The following is a 22,347-nucleotide window of genomic DNA, read 5'->3' as shown; positions in this document are numbered from 1 at the left end:
AACAGGCGGGGGCCGAACTCCTCCTTCGCTCCATGCGGGGGAAAGGGGGAGGTGCCGCGCGTCACGGCCGGGTGGGCGGCTGAGGAGACGGACTCGGCGCCCCCCTCGGGCGTGCAGTGGTGCGGCCCGCACTGCCGGAAGGGGCGGGGCCTCGGCAGGAACAGGAAGACCGGCGGCCTCGGAGTCCCGTCGCGGGCGCCGCCATGGCCGTTCCCTGTGCGCTGGTTACGAGCTGCGCTGCCGAGTTCCCCGGGGAGGAGCTGGTGAAGCGTGAGTCGCTGCGCCGCCCCCGCTCTGGGCAGGTCTCCTCGTCTCCATAGCAACGCTCCCCTAGCAACCCCCGCGCGCCGGGCCCCCCGGACCAGGGGAGGAGGACCCCGGACACTGGCCGAGCGGGGGAGCGGCCGCAGTCCCTTGCTCGTCCCTCGGGAGGGAGCCCGTTGTGATCAGTGGCCTTACTCCCGAGAAAGTGCGGCTGGGCTGGCAGCCTTAGAGCCCATCCTAGGCATGTCTATTCAGAAGTAAGTCCCATTATAATCAGTGGGCCTTACTCCCAGGGAAGCGTGCGAGGAGCGCCGCCTAGGAGCCCAGCCCTTTGCGTGTCTGCTCAGAAGTAAGTCCCAGAGGAGTCGGTGGGACTTACTTCCGAGTCGACTTGCCCAGAACTGGGCTCTGAGGCTGCACTCCCTGCACACCTTCCTGGGAGTGAGCACCGCTATGTTCAGTGGACTTGCTCCCAGGAAAGCATGCACAGGATTGCGGCCTTGGTGCAATAACAGAGTGTTTCTGAGCATGTGCAGAGGATTGTCTGTCGACCGCACATGGTGGGCTCGTAAAGGAAGCTCTGTGGGGCAGCTGCTTTCAGCCACTGTGCAGCAAGTGGTCCACAGGTGTGCCACAGGAATTTGGGTCATTTGTTAGTAGGGCCAGTGGGGGATGTGAACCTCCTCTGGCAGCATGGTGGGCCTTGTCAATGAAGAAGGTTGACAGTCCCTGCTCTGGGCCACCTGTGGAAAAGCCCTGATAGCACATGGGAAGGCACTGAGAGCAGCAGAGGCCTCCATGAGCAGCAGCATCATTTAATTTCACAGCTCATTAATGTCATTTGTGACACATGATGTCTAAAAGGGCTTCTGTGTTTGGGAGCCTCTCCATCTGTAGCCTTCAGTCAGTTCGTGTTAGCCACTAGGGTTTGGTTCCTGGAAAGCCCAGTGGAGACCAAATTAGCAGATACGGAATCGCTGAGCCTGTGGGGAAAATGGGGTTAGGTCCCAGGGGACCCTCTTCTATTTACCAGTAAGACCTGAGGCTTACTTTGAAGTCTGTGGGGCTGGGTGATAGTGAGGGCACATCAACCTCTCCAGTATTTGATCTTTCCTCCTCTGCTGGCTGTCCCTCAACTCACTGAAGGTTACTGACCAAACAGCAAGGCCTCAGAGTTCAACAGTGGGAAGGGGTTTGCTTGGTGGCGTAGCCAGGAGGGGCAGAGCACCCAGTCTGGCGGGGGAGGCAAGCAGCCCCTCCCTTCGGAGCCATTCCCACCGGGGGAGCAAAACAAAGCCGTACGGCTTTCTCCCTCCCCCCTCCGGCTCCGTTTTGTTCTCCCCACTGGGAATGGCTCCGAAGGGAGGGGCTGCTTGCCCCCCCCACCAGACTGGGTGCTCTGCCCCCTCCAGCTGCGTCACTGGGCTTGCTTCACCCATCCCTTTTCTCCACCTGTCTCTTGGCTTCTTTTCTGGGCTCACCCCAGGTCAGCCCTTGGGTAACCTTCCAGAGAGCGCTCATCATCACCAGGGTGTGAAGGTTCAGGTGGAGTCAGTGCTGGATATCCCTCATGCCTTGAAGGTTGCAATGGCAATTTCTCCATGCTGGCTATCCCTTGGCTCATTGAAAGTTGCTAGGCCAGCAGCAAGGCCTCAGATTTCAGCAGTGGAGAGGGGGTTGCTTCGCGTGTTGTCGTCGGCCACCAGTCCCTTGGCTCCTTCCTTTGGCTTGCCCCAGCCCCAAAACTGCCCTCAGGTGGCCTTCCAGTGACCTCTCTTCATCAGCCTTTCATCATCACTGAGTTTGTGAAGGTTTAGCTGGAAGCCCCAAGATAGTGGAGTAAGTCTGGAAGCGAACATGAATGTGTTCAACAATTCCGTTGTACAGGCCAATTCCGATGCCCGTTTGATCTGGCACCAGCACAGTATTAGCAGATAAGGAGAAAAGAGTTAGGAGAGGTAGGTGGCAATCCCCCCCAAGAGAAGCAAATTCACAGATAGTAAATTCGGATATAAAGAGAATTGACTGTATTTCTAACTTTTCTTTCCTGTGACAAAAAACCATGTCAGTCCCCCTCTTGCTTTCTGCCTACAAGGCTTACTTATGTATCTGTTTTTATCCTGCTTTTCTGCATACAGATACATTCAAATTTCTGTTGTATGTAAAATAATAAGCGAGTGGAGGAGCTGTTGGATGGGCAGAAAGCAATGGGCAGAAATATGCTTTCTGTCCTTCCTACATTTCTTCAGCCGTGCTTGCCTGGTGTTTGCTAAACAAAACTATTCTAGATCTGTTTGTATAGCTCACTAACCACTCATAGTGCTCTGTTAATTCATTTTATTTGCTTATATCATTTTTCATGCTGCCTTTTTATCACTCTGAAAGCAGGAGTTAATAAAGTAAAAATAAATAATTCAATAAATCAGATGTCTACTAAAGAGGGCTAGTTTAAAACTGCCTCACTCCCCTTCCCCCAACTGCCACTTTTCAGAACCCAGCTTCTGTCTGATTTTAACTATGTACCTGCTTTTTTTGCCCCCTGCTCCCTCATTTCTGTTATCTGCATTCTGTGTGACTTCACTTCTCCTGCCCCTTGAGATTGCTGCCTACCCCTCTGGCACTTGACCCAACCACCCCCCTTGTCCCTGAAACCACCTAGGACAGTTGGTGTGTGAGATTTGTCCAAGGTCTTTATTTGGACATGGCAGGCTGTTTACATAGTTTATTTAGATGGCGTGCTTACCATTGATTGTTCAGCATGCAGTAGTATCTCCACAGTTCTGTGCCTTGTAGTCCTTCATAAAGGTGTACATGTTGCTGCTACATGCTTGGTGAGAACAGGAAAAAAAGGAGCATTAAGCATTAGTTAAACTGAAGAATGAATGTGAGATTAATTTGGTTCTAGTTTGCTGAGCTGGGGGAGAAGATTGGAAGGAGGGGAGAAATGGCTTGGAGGCTGGGTGGTTTTGTACCCTCCCCCCTGCAAAAAAGCCAGAAATGTTGAGGTTATTCTCCCAGAACTAAGAAACTGCTTGCTTTCTTCCAGTAAAATAATAGCATTTTAAGAAAGTTTTGAAATATGCGCAATGCACCCTTTCATATCCAATTTAAGTTTAGTCTTTAAAGAATATTCTGTATATTATGTTTAACTTAGCAAATAAAACTGTACTGTTTGGTATACGTATGTGAAACTTACTAGTATTACTAGTAAGGCACTAGTATAAAATTTGAAAATGGAAGCTGTCAACAAACAGTAAACCAGAAGAAAGCTTAATTTCTGGGACCTTGATCCAACTTATGGATTGTCTATAAAACCTGTTCTGCATGCATGACCAGAGAAGCTTTGGGCTTGTATGTCTGGAACAGTGTCCTTCTCTTGTCTCATGGCAAATGTCTTCTAAGACTGAGGGGAGTTTAATAGGGCATTTGTGCCTTCTGTTTAGGAACAAATATTCTTCTGGGTGTACACAAGCAGTGGGGCAGACTTCAGGTACAATAGTTGGTACGTAGACCTTGGAATTATTCCATAGAAGCATAAAAACCTTATAGCTTCAGAGGAAAATATCTGAAAATAAACATCTATATTTTTTAATTAAGCGATAAGAATAAATGTGGATATTAGTTGGTCTTTATAGTACCATTGAGCTATTCAGTAGTGTCTCATCATGCACATAGGCTGCAGGTCTGTGCACACTTACTTGGGAGTAAGCCACATTACATTTCCTGGAAGTTACTTGAGTAAGCATATACATGCTTGGGCTGCTGTGGTAACAGCAGGCAAAATTGCCTGTCCTGAACTCATATTTATTATTTACAGTGTATTGAGACTTCAGCTTTTTGTTTATTTCTAGTTCTACCAACAAAACAATTCTCCCTTCAAGCCTCAGCCCCCTTTTTTTCTAAATGCTCTATGCTATACTATTTCTATACTACTTTGCTCCATTACTTAACATATCCCTGAGAATACTTGTGAAGTTTTTCATTAGAATCTGTCTGAAAGATTTATGGTGCCTGACTCTGCTGGTTCGTTTTGAGCAAGGTAGACTTTGGAATACAGATATTTGCCTGATGCAAATTGGGTCACTTTGCTCTGTTCCAGTTTGTGTGCACCTCAATTTGTGTGTGTTCATTTTCATTTTGTCAGTTTTTCACTTTTTGCAGAATAGGAAGGAAACTGAGGCCAGTGGGAAGCAAGAAGATTTAGAGGCCTTGCCAGCCTGTTGCAGGACTTTGGGCCACATACCTGAAGGTCGCCTTCTGTAACACTGAACTGGAAAATTATTTCCTAACTCAAGTCCTAAGGGTGTTGCTACCTTCATAGTCTAGCCAGACACATCACCAGGGCTTGCATCAGTTGTATTACTACCATTGCATCTTGGATACAAGACATTTGTAGTAGTAGCATGTATGTGCTGTTGCAATATTTTACAATGCTCCCTTAAAAAAATTTCATTCACACTGAGAATGGAAAGAACTTCACAAGAAGTTTCTTATATGTCCTCCCAGATTTTCAGTTTTTCTATGTAAAGCCTTAACAACAAAAATGTTGTGTGTGTCCCCCTTCCCCTGGGCCTTTTCTTCTTTAATGTCCCTCCCAACTGATGACTAATTAGTAGCATTTTTCTTTATGTTCTGCTTTGGAGAAATACTTGGTGTGTCTTACTCTGAAAAATACACAATAAAGTATCAGCAGGTGCAACTTTATACAAAACAATAAACTGCAGCAGTTGCACGGAAAGCTAAACTGTTGCAAACTGATGGTCTATTCTGGATGGAGTCACTTTTGGAAACAAAACCAACCATTGCACTTATGTCAACAACCACAGGCGATGCTCCTTGTTTCTGTGAAACAAAGATGCTTCTAGGTTTGTTTTCAGGAAAGGCTGAGTAACTTAACACAGTAACTTCTTGTAATGCAGGCTCTCCCACTGTTGGTTGGAAGGATTTCTGAGGCCTACGCCACCAGGTGGCTCTCCAGACACAAGAAGGAACAGCTCTCTTTGCCTATCCACCCAAACAGAATGAATAGAATCATCTTAAAAGCAGTTGGCAGAATTGAAAACTGCTTAACTTAAGAAGCAAGATGAAAGGCCAGATGGAAATGCTGTCATTGTTATGTCTAAAAGAATTTGTAGGGTGGTCATGGAGTTTTGACAATCCAGCTAGTGACAGAATACTGTGGAAGCTGAATCTGCTCATCTATAGAACCTCTTCTTGTTTGAGGACTTCCAACTCAAAGCCAGAAGTTCAGGCTGAGTTTCGTTATTTATGAGGATTCCGTTCTGGCAACTCATGCAGATGGCAAAAATCACATTAAAGCATATCCATTTAAAAACACAATGTTCTTTTGCTAGGCGATTTTAAAACAGCTTTGCTGACCTTTATAATGCATCAAACAGACAATCAATCTCTCTCCAGGCACTTAGAAAGGCTTCACTTGGAGGCAGCAATCCCTCCCTTCACCTGGAGCCAGTGTGGGGGAAAGAATGGAGAAGGTGATAATCATTGCCATTTAGCATTATTTCATAAGCTCAGGGGGAAGGGAGAGGTCACTTGCCTTGGAGTGAAGCTGTTCTAAGTACCAGGAGAGAGAATGATGAATTGTCAGCTAGCTGCCCTCTCTTGCAGTAACAAAGCTATTGTTAAACTATTTTTTCTTTAGTTTAAAGGGCCCTTCTCATCACATTGAGATAAAACTATGGGTGAAAAATCCAAGGATAACTAGGTTATATCTATACTGAAAATATTCTTTATTAAATAATGGGTTTTTCATGACTTTATGTCTTGAAGCGGAGCAATACACTGCCCCTTCTGCTAGTTCTGAAAATATGTGGACAGCCTTGAAATTGGTGGCCATATAGGCCCATACCAGCTGCCCCAGTTGGAGCAACCTCTGATCTGCTCACCCATTTGACCCCAAATGCAAGGACAGCTTCTTGTTGTTCGGTTCTTGGGGAATGGTTTTGGACCCAGGACTGAACTGATGGTTTAATCACAGTCACTTTTCTAGGGTAAGCTTGTGCAAGCCCCTGTTCAAATGGGAGCCTGTTGCTCAGTTTTCTGTGCAGGTGCTTGGGGGGAGAGAAACATATTTGCAGCCTCACAACAAGTCCAGTTTGTAGGATCAGGGAGAGAGAGAACATCCAAGAGCTGACTTGTGTCCTGTGACCACACATGCCGCAAAGTCTGACCCAGGAGGCGTGCCGAAGTGTTGTGGTCACCATGTGCGTCAGTTGATTTTTCTAAGCATTTTGGATTTGGAACCACAGGGCCCTCCCTGTGTTTATGGAGATAAAGCAAATTAAAAGAGAGTCCTTCTGAGATTCTGCCCTTGTCAAGCCCATGAGCTTCGGCAGTTATAGCAGTTTTCTGGAAAGATGCTTTTTGGGTTCAGAAGCGAGTGTGGCCTTGAAAGACTATCCTAAAATGAGCATGTTCTCTGTAGCTAGATATAGAAAGCTGTCATTATGGTGGGAGGGTAGTGTGATGTTTGTACTAAAGTGTAAGTTGCTTTCGAAGGAAATTTCTGGAACCCTGACAACCTGAACATAGCTATTCCAGGTTCTAGAAGGCCTGTGTGACATTGCACAACTGTGTGTGGGATAGCTGTTGGGATTTGGAGTTACTACCAAACAGTTGGTCCTCCATTTGGGGAGGTCAGGTTAGAGCCCAGGTTAACAGTTCATTTTATGGGAGACCTGCTATGAGAGATTAGTGGATGGAAACTGGTCAGACCTTCACCCTACCCCAAAGCAGACTGCCAGCCCGCCCTATGGTCACATTTTTCATTGCTTCTGCATTAGCAGTTTTTTGGGGGGTAGGTGGGTGGGTAGATTGGTATTCCTTTTACATTTAAGACAGCTTGACCACTGGGACTTCCAATTGTGGAGCTCCAGATCAGAAGTTTGTTTGGAGCCTTCCTTTTCACAGAGTCCTTCTGAAAAACAGTAAAACTCGCCTGCTCCTGTACTTGATGCAAAGGGGAGATGGGGCTACCGTTGACCTTGCAGATGTATGGGCAAAGCAGAGAGCAGCAGCAGCAGCAGACTCTTTGTTTATAAAAAGTTTTATAAACTCCCATCTTCAGAAAAGTTGATCAAAGTAGTTTGCAATAAAAGCAAGAAGAACATAAGAACATAAGAACAGCCCCACTGGATCAGGCCACAGGCCCATCTAGTCCAGCTTCCTGTATCTCACAGCGGCCCACCAAATGCCCCAGGGAGCACACCAGATAACAAGAGACCTCATCCTGGTGCCCTCCCCTGCATCTGGCATTCTGACATAACCCATTTCTAAAATCAGGAGGTTCCGCATACACATTAGGCATTAAAAAGGCACACAAAAGGCATTAAAAAACCCAAAACAATGTGGCAGACAATTATTATGCTTTTCTTCTTAACACAGAAAGCAACTCACACATTTAAAAATATATGAGAATTACAAAAATGCTACACAATGCTGAAAGCTTTATTACAATATCACTCTTAAATTAGATCATATCAAAATTAGCAGCGCAGACTTAACCTGACCATTGAAAAGTCTACTGATATTTTTGAAGTTAAACACTGGCATGAAGATGAGCTAGGTAGGTTCCACAGGGAAGGCCTTCCACCCTCTCTGTGCCACCTCTGAGAAGGCCCTGTTTTGTGTACTGCCATGAACCTGGTCTCATGGAGGGAGGATCATGTAGGAGCTATTTGCTCCTGAAGTAACCTGGTCCCAAACCATTTAGAACTTTGAAGCCTAAGACTAGCATTTTCAGTTGAGAGAGCATTGCTGTGGTCCAATATAATTGCCATGGAAGTGGCAGTAAGAACATGGCAGAAGTGTAACCTTTTCCTATCACCCTAATGCATTCCTACACTCATTTATTTGGGAAAATGCCAAGGGCATGGGAAGAGGCCACACACGTTCCCACATGCTCACATGTGCGCACAAAAACCATTTTCAGGTCGGGGCTCTCAAAGAAGGGAGAGAAACTCCAAGTCATTATAAGAAGAAACCTGCTGAATAAGGCCAAAGGCCCATTTAGTCCAGTTTCCTGTATCTCACAGTGACCCACCAAATACTTCAGGGAGCACATAAGACAGCAAGACACAACCTGTGTCTTGATGCCCTCCCTGGAAGTCACTGTGTATATCTCTTTATATCTCTCTTATGTTTCCCTTTCAGGTATCATTGGGACAGAAGAACTTCCTCAAGATGTTTCTTCGGGCGGTGGAGTCCACTTCTACCCCTGGACAATAGACAACAAATACTACTCAGCTGACATCCACCTATGTGTTGTGCCAAATCGCTTTCTCGTGACAGCTGAAATTGCAGAGTCTGTGCAAGCCTTCCTGATATATTTTGACAGCACAACAGTGAGTACTTCTGGACTTTATATCTGCAGGTTCTAGGCCACTTTGGCCTCTCTAACTCTCTGCCACCAGAAACTATCAGTGACTACAGAAAAGAACTAAAAAAAGTAGGTATGTGCAAACTCTTGGTTTTAGAGGCAGGCTGCCTCTGATTGCCAGATGCAGGGGAGGGCACCAGGACGCAGATTGTATCTGTTGTCTTGTGTGCTCTCTGGGGCATTTGGTGGGCTACTGTGAGATACAGTAAGCTGAACTAAATGTCCTTTGGGCTCTTGGGTTAGGGATCCAGCAGAGCTCTTCTTATGTTCTTAACTAGGCAAGTTCCTAGGCTGAGTTTGGTCCAGGGCCTCCAGTCTTTGAAGGTAGCTCTTAGGTCATTCGACCCATGCTCAGGTAATTAATAATGGCCACAGCAGGAAGGCATTTTGCTTCCTTTTCTTCAGGATTGGTCTCTTGGAGAATTTCTGTTTGTGCATTGATAGTTTTAGTGTTGGGTATTTCCATGTCCTTGATGTTTTCATTACATTCAGTCATCACTTTGCCCTAGGTGCCTGCCTCTTCTAGAATTCCTATTACTAACTACATGTGTCACTGCAGAGCAGAGCTCTGTGCAGTAGATGAAGTGTGACTCAGAGCATCCAAGGCACAGAGCAAGTGGTTCAGGGCATCCATGCAGGCCTCTCTCTGACTACAGGAGATCTTGAGCTCAACAGTGCATATGTTTTTTGGAGAAGGTTGCAGGCCTGGCTTCCCTTCCTGGAGAAAAGGTGGCTGCAACCAAGGAATGCAAGTAGTTGACACCCCCCCCCAAACCCATTTCAATCCCTTTTGCAAGCCTGGAGTTTCAAGCCTAAATGGAGCTGCTTGATTGTTGCTAAGTGGTGGCAATTAAAGAACAGAAGGAAAGCAAGTACAGAGTAATTGAGCAACGTTTTAAAAAGTGATAGAAGTGATCTCAGAACCTAAGTCTCAATTTTCTCCTCTGTAGAAAGCCAGAGTCTTACACAGCAAAGCTGGACGCAAATGCCGAATCCCACCTTGAGCCATTTGCTCTTTAATGTTCCTTTTCCAAATATCACACTAGCATCCATTGCTCTTTAGCACACCAGCTAGGAATGTATCTCACATTGCACAAAATCAACCTAGTCTACAGATTGTTGACTCTTCTGTGCTACTGCTTTTGACCTTTGGTTAGCAACTGAGGGACAGAGAGCACCTTTTTGTGGAGCTTTATTTGGTCTGGGACCTCCAGTTCCTGAGGCTCAGTAAAGGAATAGCATTTCTTGGTGATTGAAGGTACTGGAGCTGGTGATCTTGAGTGAGGCCCTTCAGCAACAAGGTTTACCCAAGCATTGCCAGGGTAGTTTTCAGGCAGAGTGAGCTACTGATATGACCTTTGCTGTTCTGCAGCACCACCCAGGGTAATGGTCAGGGAGGGTACTGCAGCTCCTCACCTAGCCAGAGGAACTAGTAGGGGTCTACCTGGCAGGAGTCTAGCTGGCCTTATGTAACTCTGACTTCAGGCTTAATTCCATGGTTAACCAGCTTTTTGCTGTGTGTAGCCTCCTAGCCTCCCTTGCCTCCCTCCCCCTCCCAAACTACCATTTTTGGGAACCCAACCTTCTGCCTGATTTTAACTATGTACCTGCTTTTTTGCCCCCTGCTCCTTTGTTTCTGTTATCTGCATTCTGTGTGACTTCACTTCTTCTGGCCCTTTGAGACTGCTGTCTTCCCCTCTAGAACCTGATCCGACCTCCCCATCCTTGTCCCTGAACCCAGCTAGGACTTGACAGGCAATAATACAATCTCTCCTTTTCCCCAGCTTCTGATTGTTCCCTTCGCTTTCTGATCAGGACTATTGCAGTGCTTAGTTTCATTTGTGTTAGTGCTGCTGAAAAGGCTCGGAAGAGAAGCCAGTAACCCCTGTGTCATTTTGCAGATTTCTGGACTGGATGGAATCTCTGCCTGGCTTCCCCTTGTAGAAGAGTGGCTGCCTGAAGTGATGATCTTGGTCTGTGACAGAGTCTGTGAAAACGGTAAGGTGACAACGCCAAGAGGATGGGTGGTTAAGTGACATGTCTGCCATTGAAGGGGCCTTTGGGGGAAATGGGCAGCTGTATGTTACTAATGGTTCCTGCATCACTTTCAGGCAACGTAGTCATGCATGGACACTTTGTCATGTGTGGACCTTTTGGGCCTACTGAGCCATTTGCTTCTAGTTATTTGGGAGTAAAATTGGCACAGGTTGTAAGATCTGGGACTGAAGGCCTCAGGATTCCAGAAGTGAATGTCCGAGCTGAAATCCCTAAATTGCTGTTCTTTTGGCAAGGAACTTGAGCATGTGTTGGCAACCAAGTTCCAGGGGTTCTTGAAGGAAACAGATTTTCTGGATCCATTTCAGTCTGAGTTCCAACTTGGATTTGGAACTGAGACAGCCTTGGTCAGCTCAGTGAGTGACCTACACTGGGAGTTGCACAGGAGGACGACATCCCTACTGGTTCTGCCGGACCTCTTGGTGGCTATTTATATCCTAAACATGGTGGCTTCCTGCACTGTCTTGCCTGGCTGGAGATCCGTTTTACTGTGACTCAGCTCCTTCCTTGTGTGTGGGTTCTAGAATGTGGTACTGGGGACTCTTGTGTGGCACAATGTCTGGTGACTTCTGGTATCCCCAGGGCTTCTGTTCCAACTCCATGTATTAATGCATACATGAAACTGCTGGGAGGTCAACAGAGGGTGTTGGGGTTGGGTGTCACCAATATGTGGATGATACCCAGTTCCCTCACCCAAGGAAGCCATCAAGGTTGCACACTGTTGCCTTGAGCCGGTTATGTCCTGGGTGAGGGTGACCATTCTTAAATGATATCTGCTGAATCCAGAGGAGACCAATGACTTGGGTTATGGATTGTTGTCTCGAGGGAACAGGGCTCCTCTTGAAAATCTGTCATTTTGGGGGCCTTGGTCCTGGATTGTCAGGTGCTGGTCATGGCTAAGAGCACCATTAACCAGCTTTGACCAATTCACCAACTCGATCTATTTCTGGTTTGTACAGACTTGGCTAAGGTTACCCAGGCATTGGTAGTGTCTAGATTAGATGATGGTAACACTCTACTGGAGCTGTCTTTGAAGATTACCTGGAAGTTTTAAGTAGTATAGAATGCAGCTGCTAGGTTTTTGATGGAAGGCATGAGGCATGACCGTACTACCCTCTTAATTCATATACAGTAACTTGGTAGCCTATATGTTTCTGGCATGATTCAAAGTGCTAGTGATGAGCTATAAAGCCCTAAACAATTTAGGACCCAGGTTTTTAAAGGACAGTCTCCTTCCAGGTGAATCTGCCCATTCTCTGGTCTTGGGTGGTCCTGTTGTGAGTGCTATTGTCTTTTTGATTGGCAGTGATCCACAACAGGACTCTTTCTGTCATGGCACCTGTTCGGTGGAATTCTCTCCTGCTGGAACTCAGGACTACCTTCTCTTTGCTAGTTTTCTAATATTTTTGTTGCTTTTAAAAAAATAGTGTGTGTTGCATTGTGGTGTTTATTTATGCAAGTCTTCTTGGATTCCTGCAAGGATGGAAAGGCCAGATATTTCATATAAATACATGAATAGAAAGAGCTTTTTCATAACAGAAGGCCACACTGAAAGTAGCAAGTTCTCCATGCATTGTCTTGTAGGAATCTTCTACAATCATCTTGGTCCATCCAGGTAGGTCTTGTGTACACAAACTGACAGCTACTCTCGAAGGTGTTAAGCAGGAAATTTTTTTCTCCTGTGCTTGGAGCTGTTGCCAGGAACAAGTTTTCCTGCCTGCATGGAGTCAAAATGAGAATCTACACCAAGGCTACATCAGAAGTGTTCCCTGCATGCAAAAGTTAGCTGAGCCATAAAGGGCTTTGGGGAGTCCGTTGCTCACTGGGTAGAGTGCAAGCTGTGCATGCAGAAGGCCCTGGGTTCTGGCCCTGGCACCTCCAGGTAGAGAGCTTCGTGTAGCAGGTGATGAGAAGGAGATCTCTCTTTCTGGGAGCCTGGAGGGATGCTGCCGGTCGCAGTAGATGGCACTGGGCCCGATGGACCAGCAGTCTGGCTCGGCAGAAGGCAGCTTGGAAGGTTTTTGTGAGAGCAGCAGTGTGGTTAGCATGTTGGACAAGGACTGGGGAAATATGAGTTCATAGCCTCACTTGCCCATGAAGCTCACAGGGTGACTTGGGCCAGCTACACGGTTTAGGCTGCCCTAACTTCACAGGATGGTGGTAGTAGGCATTGTATATATCACACCCTTTGTCCCCATGATTCTGGGGTCATGGAAGAACATTGTGTGCTGCCCTAAGTGGAGAAGAGCAGAATAAAATGTCACCCTAAGTACAAAAAGAATCCTGTAGCCCACTAGATTCTGTCTGCTCGCTTCAGGTGTCAGCCGGCAAAAAGCCCAAGAATGGTGCATCAAGCACAGCTTTGAATTGGTGGAACTCAGTCCTGAAGAGCTGCCTGATGAGGATGGTGAGTTGCAGCCCTTCCCCTTTTGAGCTGTGTGTAGATTTGTTTCCTCCTGAATAAAGACTGATCTTAAATGCAGTGGTTCACCTGCTCTGGTTCACTTACAAGCATGTTTCCTCTGGAAGGTGGCTCTTTCCAGTCTCTCCCCCTTTTCTCCCTACGGCCTCTTTTGTCTGCAGTTGTTCTTTGTTGTAAATGGCAAGGCCTTTGCCAGAATTATGAATGGCGCATGTTCAGTGCTGTTGTTGTGGAGTTGCAGGTTACCTGCCATTGCTTTAGGGTGCCATTAATAACCTCTTTTCTAGATTTTTCATTCTAAAGATTAGTAATACTTCACTGAAGAGCCGGGGAAAAATAATGTTCAAGGTGACTCATTGGTTGAACAAACAGCAGTGCTGAGCCAGCTAAATTCTTCCCAGCCTTTGATAGCATTGCAGTTTCTGCCACTTGTTTTGATTCTGTGCTGGAGAAAATCCACCCCATTGAGCTTGTTTACTCAATAACCTGTTGTCCCCAACTCTTGCTAAAGATGATCATAGGAAAATCACAGGTAATATTACATGTTAGCTGTGGGTTTTTTTAATCCTTGCTGTTATTTTGGAAATGGACTTACATGAGAAACCCTCTTTCAGCCACAATGGATTGAGAATTCAGTTTCCTTCTGGTCTTTGTTGCATCACTGTTTCTTTGAAGTTCTGTACACCCTGTTAATAGTGGCAAGATGGTCCAGTGGCTTTTAAAGTCCCAAACAACAAACTTTAAGATGTGAGTGGAGAAAGAACTCTTTTAAGAGGTTAAAATATATAGGTGCTTTATTATTCTTTTATCTTAGCACCTCATGTGCTACTTGTGGTTAATTTTGTTCCATAGTGGAGACTGCATGTAAATGCTCTAGGCCAGCACTTCTCAAATTATGGGTCATGATCTCGGCCCTCTCACCTGCCCTTGCACTGGTTTGGCTCCAAATAGGAGCAATTCCAGATGCCCCATTGCTTATTAGAGCCTCTAGAGGCCTTTTCTAGTCTGATGATCCACTCTGCAGACCTCTGCAAACATCAGAATGGCCCTCAGAAGCCTCCAAAACCACTACCAGTTTTTGGAAGTCACTTCCGGTTTGCCTCTGAAAACCGGAAGTGGCTTTTGGAGGCTTTTGTGGCCCATTCTGAGGCCCATGTAGGCCTGAAGAGTGGGTTGCTGGGCTGGGAGAGGCCTCCAGCACCACTGGGAGCATTGTGACCCACTGCAGAGGACAAGGTGGGTTGGGAGCCACTTCTCTAGGCTATAGCTCCTATGACTCAAGTCTCTTCAAGCAAGTCTACTCTTTTGCAAATCCCTGTTGAATTTTCACTGTCTTGTTGAGTCTCTCTGAGAATGGCCAGTCCATCGGGCCATTGGTGTAAAACCCAAATGTAGGTGCATCTTCCTTCCCCACTTTAGACCTTCTGAATTCCTGTTAATCTGATTCTGAAGAAGCCTCTTCAGCAAGTATCACTGCTGTCTTTTTCCCATTTAGATGATTTCCCAGAATCTACTGGAGTGAAGCGAATCATCCAAGCCCTGAATGCCAACGTCTGGTCAAATGTTGTGATGAAAAATGGTGCGTTGTGTTTGGTTTTTCCCCTCTGCATCAATGTGTCTTTTTGTGCTGCATGTTGACAGTTCACCCAATTTCTCTGCATTTGGTTTAACGATGTGTTGCAAATTGGGGCTCCTTAGGAAAGAGGTCAGTCCCATGCATCACGCAGTCTCCTTGAAGTGAAATGCAGACCCCAAAGGAATTCTTGCCTTTTGCCCCAGCAAGCCTGTTTCCTCTTTCTGCACTGTCCCACTACTTTTGCTCAGGCTTGTCTGTCTGGGCAAATTGGCACATGGAACTCCTGAGGAATTAAAGCTCATTGAAACAGCTGTGGCTGCAGGACAGTTGGCCCCTGGTCAGCACTAGCCCCTACACTGACAGTGAAGCTTCCTCTGGTTCCCCTTGCTTCCCTACTACATTTATTAATTTGTGACCCATCACTGAGCACCTGGAGCACTTCCCCTAAACAGGGTCTGAAATGGCTTGGTGTGCAAGAGATGACTGCCTGGGCTGATGCTTTGACTGCCGGCGGTTGACTGCATCCTCAGCAGACAAGAAAAGTAAAAAGAGGGTCTTCTTGTCACCTGGAGTCAGTCAGAGAAATTTGATCAGTTTGGTCATGTAATTATTTTTTTAATTGCCATTGATGTGGAATCTGAGATTGACAGAAGCACACAGTAGTGTTGGTTGTGCATGTCGTTCTCGCTCCTTCCCTTCCTCCTTTGGTTTACTGTTTCATCTCCTCAGTTAGGCATCTAGATGTGTTGAGGAGAAGGAGATGGCCCCAGTTTTCATGCTGTTTTTGCCTCCAAGTAGAGTCTGGGGGGAGGGGCTCAGAGGCAGGGCCCCTGCTTTGCCTACAGAAGATCCCAGGTTTAGTCCCAGGCAGCTGCTCCAGGTAGCACTGCATAAGACCCCCTGCCTGAAACCCTGGAGAGCTACTGCCAGTCCGTGCAACACTGCCGAGCTAGGCAGACCAGGGGCCTGCCTCGGTGTGGCCAAGAGGCAGTGGAAACTAACTCTTTCCACTATCTCTGTATTTGTTAGTCTCACCCTATTGGAATGAGATTTCAGACAAGACTTTCTAAGCAGGCCTTTTCTAATGGCAGCATATGAAAAGTTGGCTATCTTGTGATCTCCTGGTTTTTCTTGGTCTGGGCACTCAATAGACATTGCCCGCCAGAGTGGAGCCCAAATTGTCATGTTTTGGGGAAAAACTAGGGAGGGGAAGAAGAGACTTTTTTGGCACATCATGTAAATAGTTGAGAAGAAGCCAGATGCCTTTCGATTCCAAATTTCAGCATGTCCAGGGGGTCCTGTTGTAGCAAATGGCAGAGAAAGTGGGCACTCCTGTAGTTTGATGGAAGCTCTGCATCCTCTGATGGCCCTTTTGTGTTTCATTGGCTGTTTAAATTGGCAAGAAAAGGAAGGAGAGCAGAGTGGGAGATAATGTAGAGATATATTGTGGGCAGGGGCAGTGGTTGTGCTGGCTGAGGAAGAGCTTGGGAGCAGCTTGTGGGAGAAGATGGGTGCAAAATGAGAATGGAGCAGCTCTGCCTTCTTTGGCTCCTCTGTTACCTCTTCTCCATGCAGTGGACCTGGCACTTTCTGGGCTGTTGTCCTCTTTCAGGTGTAAACAGAAAACCTTTTTTGTATTAGCATCCCGTGCCAGCCTTGACTCATTCTGCACTTGAGCCTGCCTGACCTAATCCCTGCAAGTGTGAGCTATGCTTGTGTGTTGGTCCTTAGTTAACTGGTGCTCCTTCCATTTCTTGTATGGGTTTGTCTTGCTTTTCAGTTTTTCCTGAAGCTCTTTTATTCAGCCACATTCTCTTCCTTAGACACCTCCCATTTCTTTTCCTCCTGGGGAGGGAAGCTGAGCAGCAGAATCAGAGGGAAATCTTCCTCCTCCCCCAAGTTTTAAAGGAGGAGCCCTGCTGCCCCTGGATCAGAGCCCAGCTTGGTTTGAAAGAATGCCCCCCCCCCTTGGGTGGTAAACTTGGGTGTGAGCTATAACGCTTCAAACTGCAGGGGTGAGGGCAGGATTAAATGCTGCTTTGAACAACATAAAACTACTCCCTGCACCTATGAAACTGGGGTGTCAGGGAAAAGAGGTCTACCCTGGCCTCCCTTTTGACTTGCTAGTTTTGTCTTGTATGAAGAATTCAGTCACATGAGCCCCCACCTGTAGCCTGAACTGACAGAGCCCAGACATCTTCCATTTGCCACCCAAGGTGAAGAACAGGCTGCTGGCTTTCCCCAGGTAAATCTTGTGCTGTAATAGGCTCCTGATGAGAGAGATACTCTTAGGGCTGCCAACTCTGTCTGAAGCTTTTTTGGGATACTTTTTTCTCATCATGATGTAATGTTGGAAATTCCTAGAAGCTCTGTTTAAAATTTCCAGGACAGTTCTATATAGTCAGCTGGAGATTGATTCCTGGAGACGGCAGGCCAATCCTGGAGGATGGGCAGCCCTACACCCTGGTTTTCTCCAGGAGGACATGTCTTGGAGCAGTTGGTCTGTGGGGACTGGAAGGCTGAATATTGTAGGATCTGCTTGGTGTTTTAATTGCATTTAACAGCGACTCCTCCTGCTTGCTTTGCTGTGGCCTGCTTCGGGCTTTTAAGGAGCTGTAATGAGAACAAAGCAGCCTAATCAGGAGAATGCAGAAGAGGTGCAGTGATGTTGGAGAACCAGTGCTATACTGGGACGTTGGGATTCAGCACCCACACACTGCTGTCTCTCTCAGGGTTGACTTCCTGTTGAGAGGATGGTCTTCTGAAGGCCTTTTTTACTTGGCATAAAGCGAGCCACAAGTGCTTCCTGTGGTGGTGCAGGGGAATTCTCCTGCCCTTTGTGTGTGCTTTTGTTTTGATTTGCCTTTGCTTAGAGAGCATGAGTCATTTGCAAACTGGAGCCTTGCAGGTGGGAGGAGAGCCTGTTTCCTGCTTGAGCCTTTGAGTGGTGTTGCAGTCCACAGAAGCTCAATAAAAGTGTAGCCTGTAGAATGTGTGTGGAGTGTGAGAGTGTGTGTGTGTGTGTGTGTGTGTGTGTGTGCCTGGCAAAAGGGAACTTGCTTTTCTGGCTTGTGAGTGAAAGTGCTCCTCGTGGTACCTGCAGCTTCCAGCTGAGGTGACCCTCTTAGGAACTCTGATCAGAACCAGGAGGTGGGTTTTTTCCGAAGTGCAGATTTTTTTTACTGACTTGAAATGCCTCTTTTCTAAGCAACTGTTGTGTGCAGCAGGGAGTGTCTAAAGGGGAGCTTAGTTACTGCTTCTCCTTCCTTAGCCTGACTGGTGGCTTCAGCCCAGTCAAGATTTTGCAGTGAAATTTCTCCCCTTCCTTGTTCCTGCCCTACCCCTTGTCCACACCCTATGCCTGCCCTCAGATTGCTTCTATAGACCAGGTACCTGCAGATTTGTGTGAAACTCCTGGAAATTGGCCATAGACGTGACTCTGAATCACCACCCAATATTGTAAATTAGTCCCCAAGTGGTGTGCAACTAACAGCTGTTTCTTTTCAGATGTGAATCAGGGCTTTGGCTTCCTTACTGCCTTAGTGGGTGCAAATCACAGCATTGGGTCAGAAGAAAATGACGCTTCAGAAGTAAACACTAGTTTTTTTTTATAATCCTTCTTGTATGTTTTGTTCATTTGTTGCCTCGGCTGCCTTGCCCTTTTTATATTCTTGCCTCTTAGTGGCAACTGACTTCACTTGCTTCAGTGCTCTGTAGCTTCTTGGCTGGCGTGCAAACATTCTCTGGCTTTCTCAGTTCCACCCAAAATTGTCACAACTCCCTCCAACCCAAGATTATTTTGCAGGGTCTAGAAATTTAACTTGATTTTGAAACACCCCCCCCCCACTCTTAGCATCAGATTTCATGATTCTATACAATTATCAAAAGTGCAGAAATATACTGACCTGCCCTGAGTGTGTACGTGAGATTGCTATTCATTTATTTTTTATTAGCTGCTGGACATAACACTTGTTGGGAGTACTGTTCTTTGAGCAACTCCCCCCCCAAAAAAAAATGATTCTTGTGCAGCTTTCTGCATTTCAGAGCCTAGGGGAAGGTAACTGTCCAAGCTCTGCTTTCCACATCTGCTTCTCTAGCCACCTTTATACCAGCAATCTCACATAGAAACACTACCGTGTTAGAGCTTAGTGTCCAGTGGTGGCTTAATTTTGTAATCCTTTTGGATGGTTTCCATGGCAGTTGGGTAGAAAAAGTCTACTAGTATTTTAAATGTTGTTCTAGCGGCCAAAGAATTTTCTTGAGCAGGGGTTAGGGAGCTGGTGGCCATCGGAGCCCGTGATTGACTTCCCTTCATCTCAGACATCTGTTCCATGTTTCCTTCTTGTAGGTGTTGTGTCTCACTTCTGTTCTCTTATTCTTGTCCAGCAGCCCAACCCCTTGCCAGTGGAGAGAATAGAGTCCACCACAGATGCAGGAGGAGGTGTGGTTGAAGCAGACAGCTTGCAGGCCAACACAGTTGCTGGTAAGAGATTTCATTTGACAGGAAGTCAAACAAATGAGGATGCACTTCTGATTGGGATCAGCTTGAGCCTGTTGCCCAGTCAGCAACTTGGAGATGGCACCTGCCACACCCCTGCCTTCCTCCTGGCTCTTGTACATGAGGAGCACCAAAGTCCTCAACTTATTTGAACCTTGTGCACATCTTGGAGCCTATGCACATGCTCCGCAAAAGAGCACCTGACTAATACTCACTTTATTCTTATAAATCTTATAGATCCCATGCTGGATATGGATATTCAGGAGCTTGCCAGTCTCAGTGCAGGAGAGGGAGATCTGGAGAACTTTGGACGACTTTTCTCCAAGTTGAAGGAAATGAAAGGTACACTGTGTTTTGGAAGACTCACTCTTTGGACCAAGTTTCCTTCCCATTTTGTTTTGCTTGCTTGGTTTTGGTTTACTTTAAACTACGTCGTCAGCATAGCTTCTATGCACCTTGTAAACTATTTATATGAAGAACCCCCATAGTCAAGCTTGAAGAAAAGAACTATTTTTCCAAAGCTCAGAAAATAGCTTGGTTTTCTTCCAATGTGTTGATAGTGCTGGAAACAGAATGAGGTCAGGCTCCTTCTCTTTGCCCCCACAGTGAATCTCCCGACTCCCTCTCCCCCTCTCCTGTCAGCCTGTCACCTTCATTACTGCTCCAGCAGATCTCCTTCCATTCTCTGCAGCAGTAGCAGGTCAAGCAATGTGGGCACTGGGACACAAGCCTGGACAGAAATCCCCTTCTGATTTTGTTTTTGACAAATTCTTCAAGTAACATTTCTCCCCCCCCCCATCTATTCCTGCAGAAAAGGCAGCAACACTCCCTCACGAACAGAGAAAGCTGCATGCAGAAAAGGTGAGGCTCCCCAGAGTCATAAATGCATCCACCTGTCCTTCCGTCCCCTGGGCAATGGTTCTGTTCTGGGTGGAACGTGCACTGAGAGCATTCTGGGGAGAAGGGCTAAATGACTAGCCATTTTTAGAGTACCTCTGTTATTGCAGCTCATTTACATCTCTGCAGCTGATTTCAAGTTGCCTTATCTCTCTCCCACAAGCAAAAACAGAAGGAATTAGGCAAAATGAGAGGGCATATCACTTTTCTTAACTTTCAGAGGTTGCAGAATTTGGCTGACCTTAGTATAAAGCTCGAGTTGTTAACAATGGCACCTCTGTACTCCTATGAAGTTTTGTATATTGCTTTGCTGCTGCCCCTCCCCCAAGCCCTCCAGCAGCTGGGGTGGAGAACCCTCAAACTTTCCCAGTGATTTGCTGATACAAAAGGGTTTTCTTAAACTTCTCGGCAGCGGTGTGGGTTGGGTAAAGGGCAAATTACATTCATATCTGAGGCAGTTGTGGTGCAACCATCTCCAGGGGCTTTAGCCTGTCGTCTTAACTTGCAGGTCACCAAAGCATTCTGGATGGCCATTGGAGGAGACAGAGATGAGATTGAAGGCCTGTCCTCTGATGAAGAAATCTAAGAGCTCCAGGCTGGTGCATCAGAGAGTGGATGGGGATTAGTGCATTGCAAGTACCAGCCACAGTTGGCTGTTGTAACCATTTTTCTTTGGCAAAGACCTTGTTTTTACGTTGGGTGCAGAGACTCTAGCAAGGCTGCTCCTTGCTTGTTTTGTTAATGTTCCACAGCACTGAAAAGTAGATGGCTCTGTGTTTGTGCCTGGATTTGTTGACAAAAACATGGACTGTCACGGTGTTCTGATCACCAAGAAAACTGGGGTACAGACCAAACCAAGGTGACTACAATGCATCTTTTTGCGGCTGGCTCCTTTTATGTACTCCATTTCAAAGCAGGGACCAAGATCTAGAAAGCAAGCAGGGGGACAGCTTCCCACAGAAATTGTCTCCCAAAAATAAGTGAGCTTCACTCTCTGCAGCTGCTTGTATGACAGAATGAGAACTCCTAGAGGCTAAAATGGGTCTTGAATTTTGTGATTATTTATCAGTCGGTTGTGTTTACTCCCTTCCATTGTCCCCTTTTAGCTCTCCTAAGTTGGTTTAGGTGCAAACAGTTTGAATTCTGGGTCCATGTGATAAGTCTCTTGTATAAGCTTCCTGTAACTAGGCAAGGTCAATAGAGGTTGAGTGCGTTTGGCAACCTGTGCTGTGATGCCGAGGACTGTTGATTTTGCAGGTCTTGTGGGGGCCTTTTGCCACTATACACAAGGGAATATCTAGCAGGAGACAAAGGGGCCACAGCTAGTCCTCTGGAGTGTGGGTTTTGTTTCTGCAACTGGGCCTGAAGTCATATTAGTAGCAGAGTAGGATTGTAGTCTTCCCCTTCCTTGAATGCCTAGGGCAGAGAGTTATCATACATAGATCATCTTGCAGAGCTGCTGTTTGGGGAAAAAGTGTTCACCCTTCCTGGGAGGAGCATTATCTCTGATCAAATGTCCATCCAGGAACACACATGCCAACTCATTAACTGGAACAAAAGAATCATTTTTGTTGCGAATTTCTTTCTAAACAGTTGAAGCACTTTAAGTTTGTAGCTACTTTAAATGTAAATGTTAGTAGTAACAATAGAGGTTTTAAAGGGGTGGGGCTGTTTTTCTGCTTTTGAAGCCACAATCCAATAAGAAATTCCCCTGCATATGCCTCCTTGAAAGGGGGAAGGCAGCTTCTGTCCATTAAGGGGACTTGCACAGGAGATTTCAAGACAAATAAAAATCTCTTGTTACTTCTTGGTTTCTTCTGACCTGTAAATGGGCTGAATAAGGTCTACTGAACATGCAGCCTCTGCTAGGGCAGGTTCCAAAGAGGTGCTGCTTAGAGTAGTAGAGCTTCAAAACTTGACCCATTAAAAATGTTGAGGTAAGAAAACAAAATGCTGAGTTATGGCTTGTGCCTGATGGGGGACAGGAGCATGAAACCTTCAGGCAGAGGAACAAACCATTCAGAACTGGCAGTTAGGACAGCGTGTGAGGGTTCTGCTTTTTGATATGAACCTTGTAAGGGCTGGAAACATCCCACCCAGGCAGAGAAGCATCATGTGCATTGCATGTCACTTTCAAGCAACCCTGCACAGTACCAGCTGCTTTCCAGTTTTGAAGGCACCTCAGTGCTTTCACTCTTTTTGCTTTTTGCTCTCTGCTTTGTCTGTCGATCTGAAAG

The 22,347-nt window shown here is 46.3% G+C and overlaps 1 protein-coding gene across 2 annotated transcripts; it reads left to right on the top strand.

Annotated features, from left to right (window-relative positions):
* The first annotated feature begins 149 nt into the window (after positions 1–149).
* Positions 150–21,913, top strand: AAGAB (alpha and gamma adaptin binding protein). 2 transcript variants are annotated; one of them, XM_066635381.1, is made up of 10 exons: positions 150–270; positions 8,437–8,627; positions 10,564–10,660; positions 13,035–13,124; positions 14,635–14,718; positions 18,223–18,305; positions 19,105–19,198; positions 19,451–19,555; positions 20,025–20,074; positions 20,619–21,913. In XM_066635381.1, the coding sequence occupies exons 1-10, from the start codon at positions 204–206 to the stop codon at positions 20,694–20,696; spliced, it is 939 nt and encodes a 312-aa protein (XP_066491478.1). In that variant the 5' UTR covers positions 150–203; the 3' UTR covers positions 20,697–21,913. The 2 variants fall into 2 exon arrangements, with proteins under 2 accessions (XP_066491478.1, XP_066491477.1); XM_066635380.1 differs by having other exon boundaries at positions 152–270; positions 19,102–19,198.
* The last annotated feature ends 434 nt before the right edge of the window (positions 21,914–22,347 follow it).

The sequence above is a fragment of the Tiliqua scincoides genome, chromosome 8, assembly GCF_035046505.1.
Source record: "Tiliqua scincoides isolate rTilSci1 chromosome 8, rTilSci1.hap2, whole genome shotgun sequence".
NCBI classification, from domain to species: domain Eukaryota; kingdom Metazoa; phylum Chordata; class Lepidosauria; order Squamata; family Scincidae; genus Tiliqua; species Tiliqua scincoides.
Note: the sequence above shows the minus strand (reverse complement) of the source record. Positions and strands in the feature narration are given on the sequence as shown.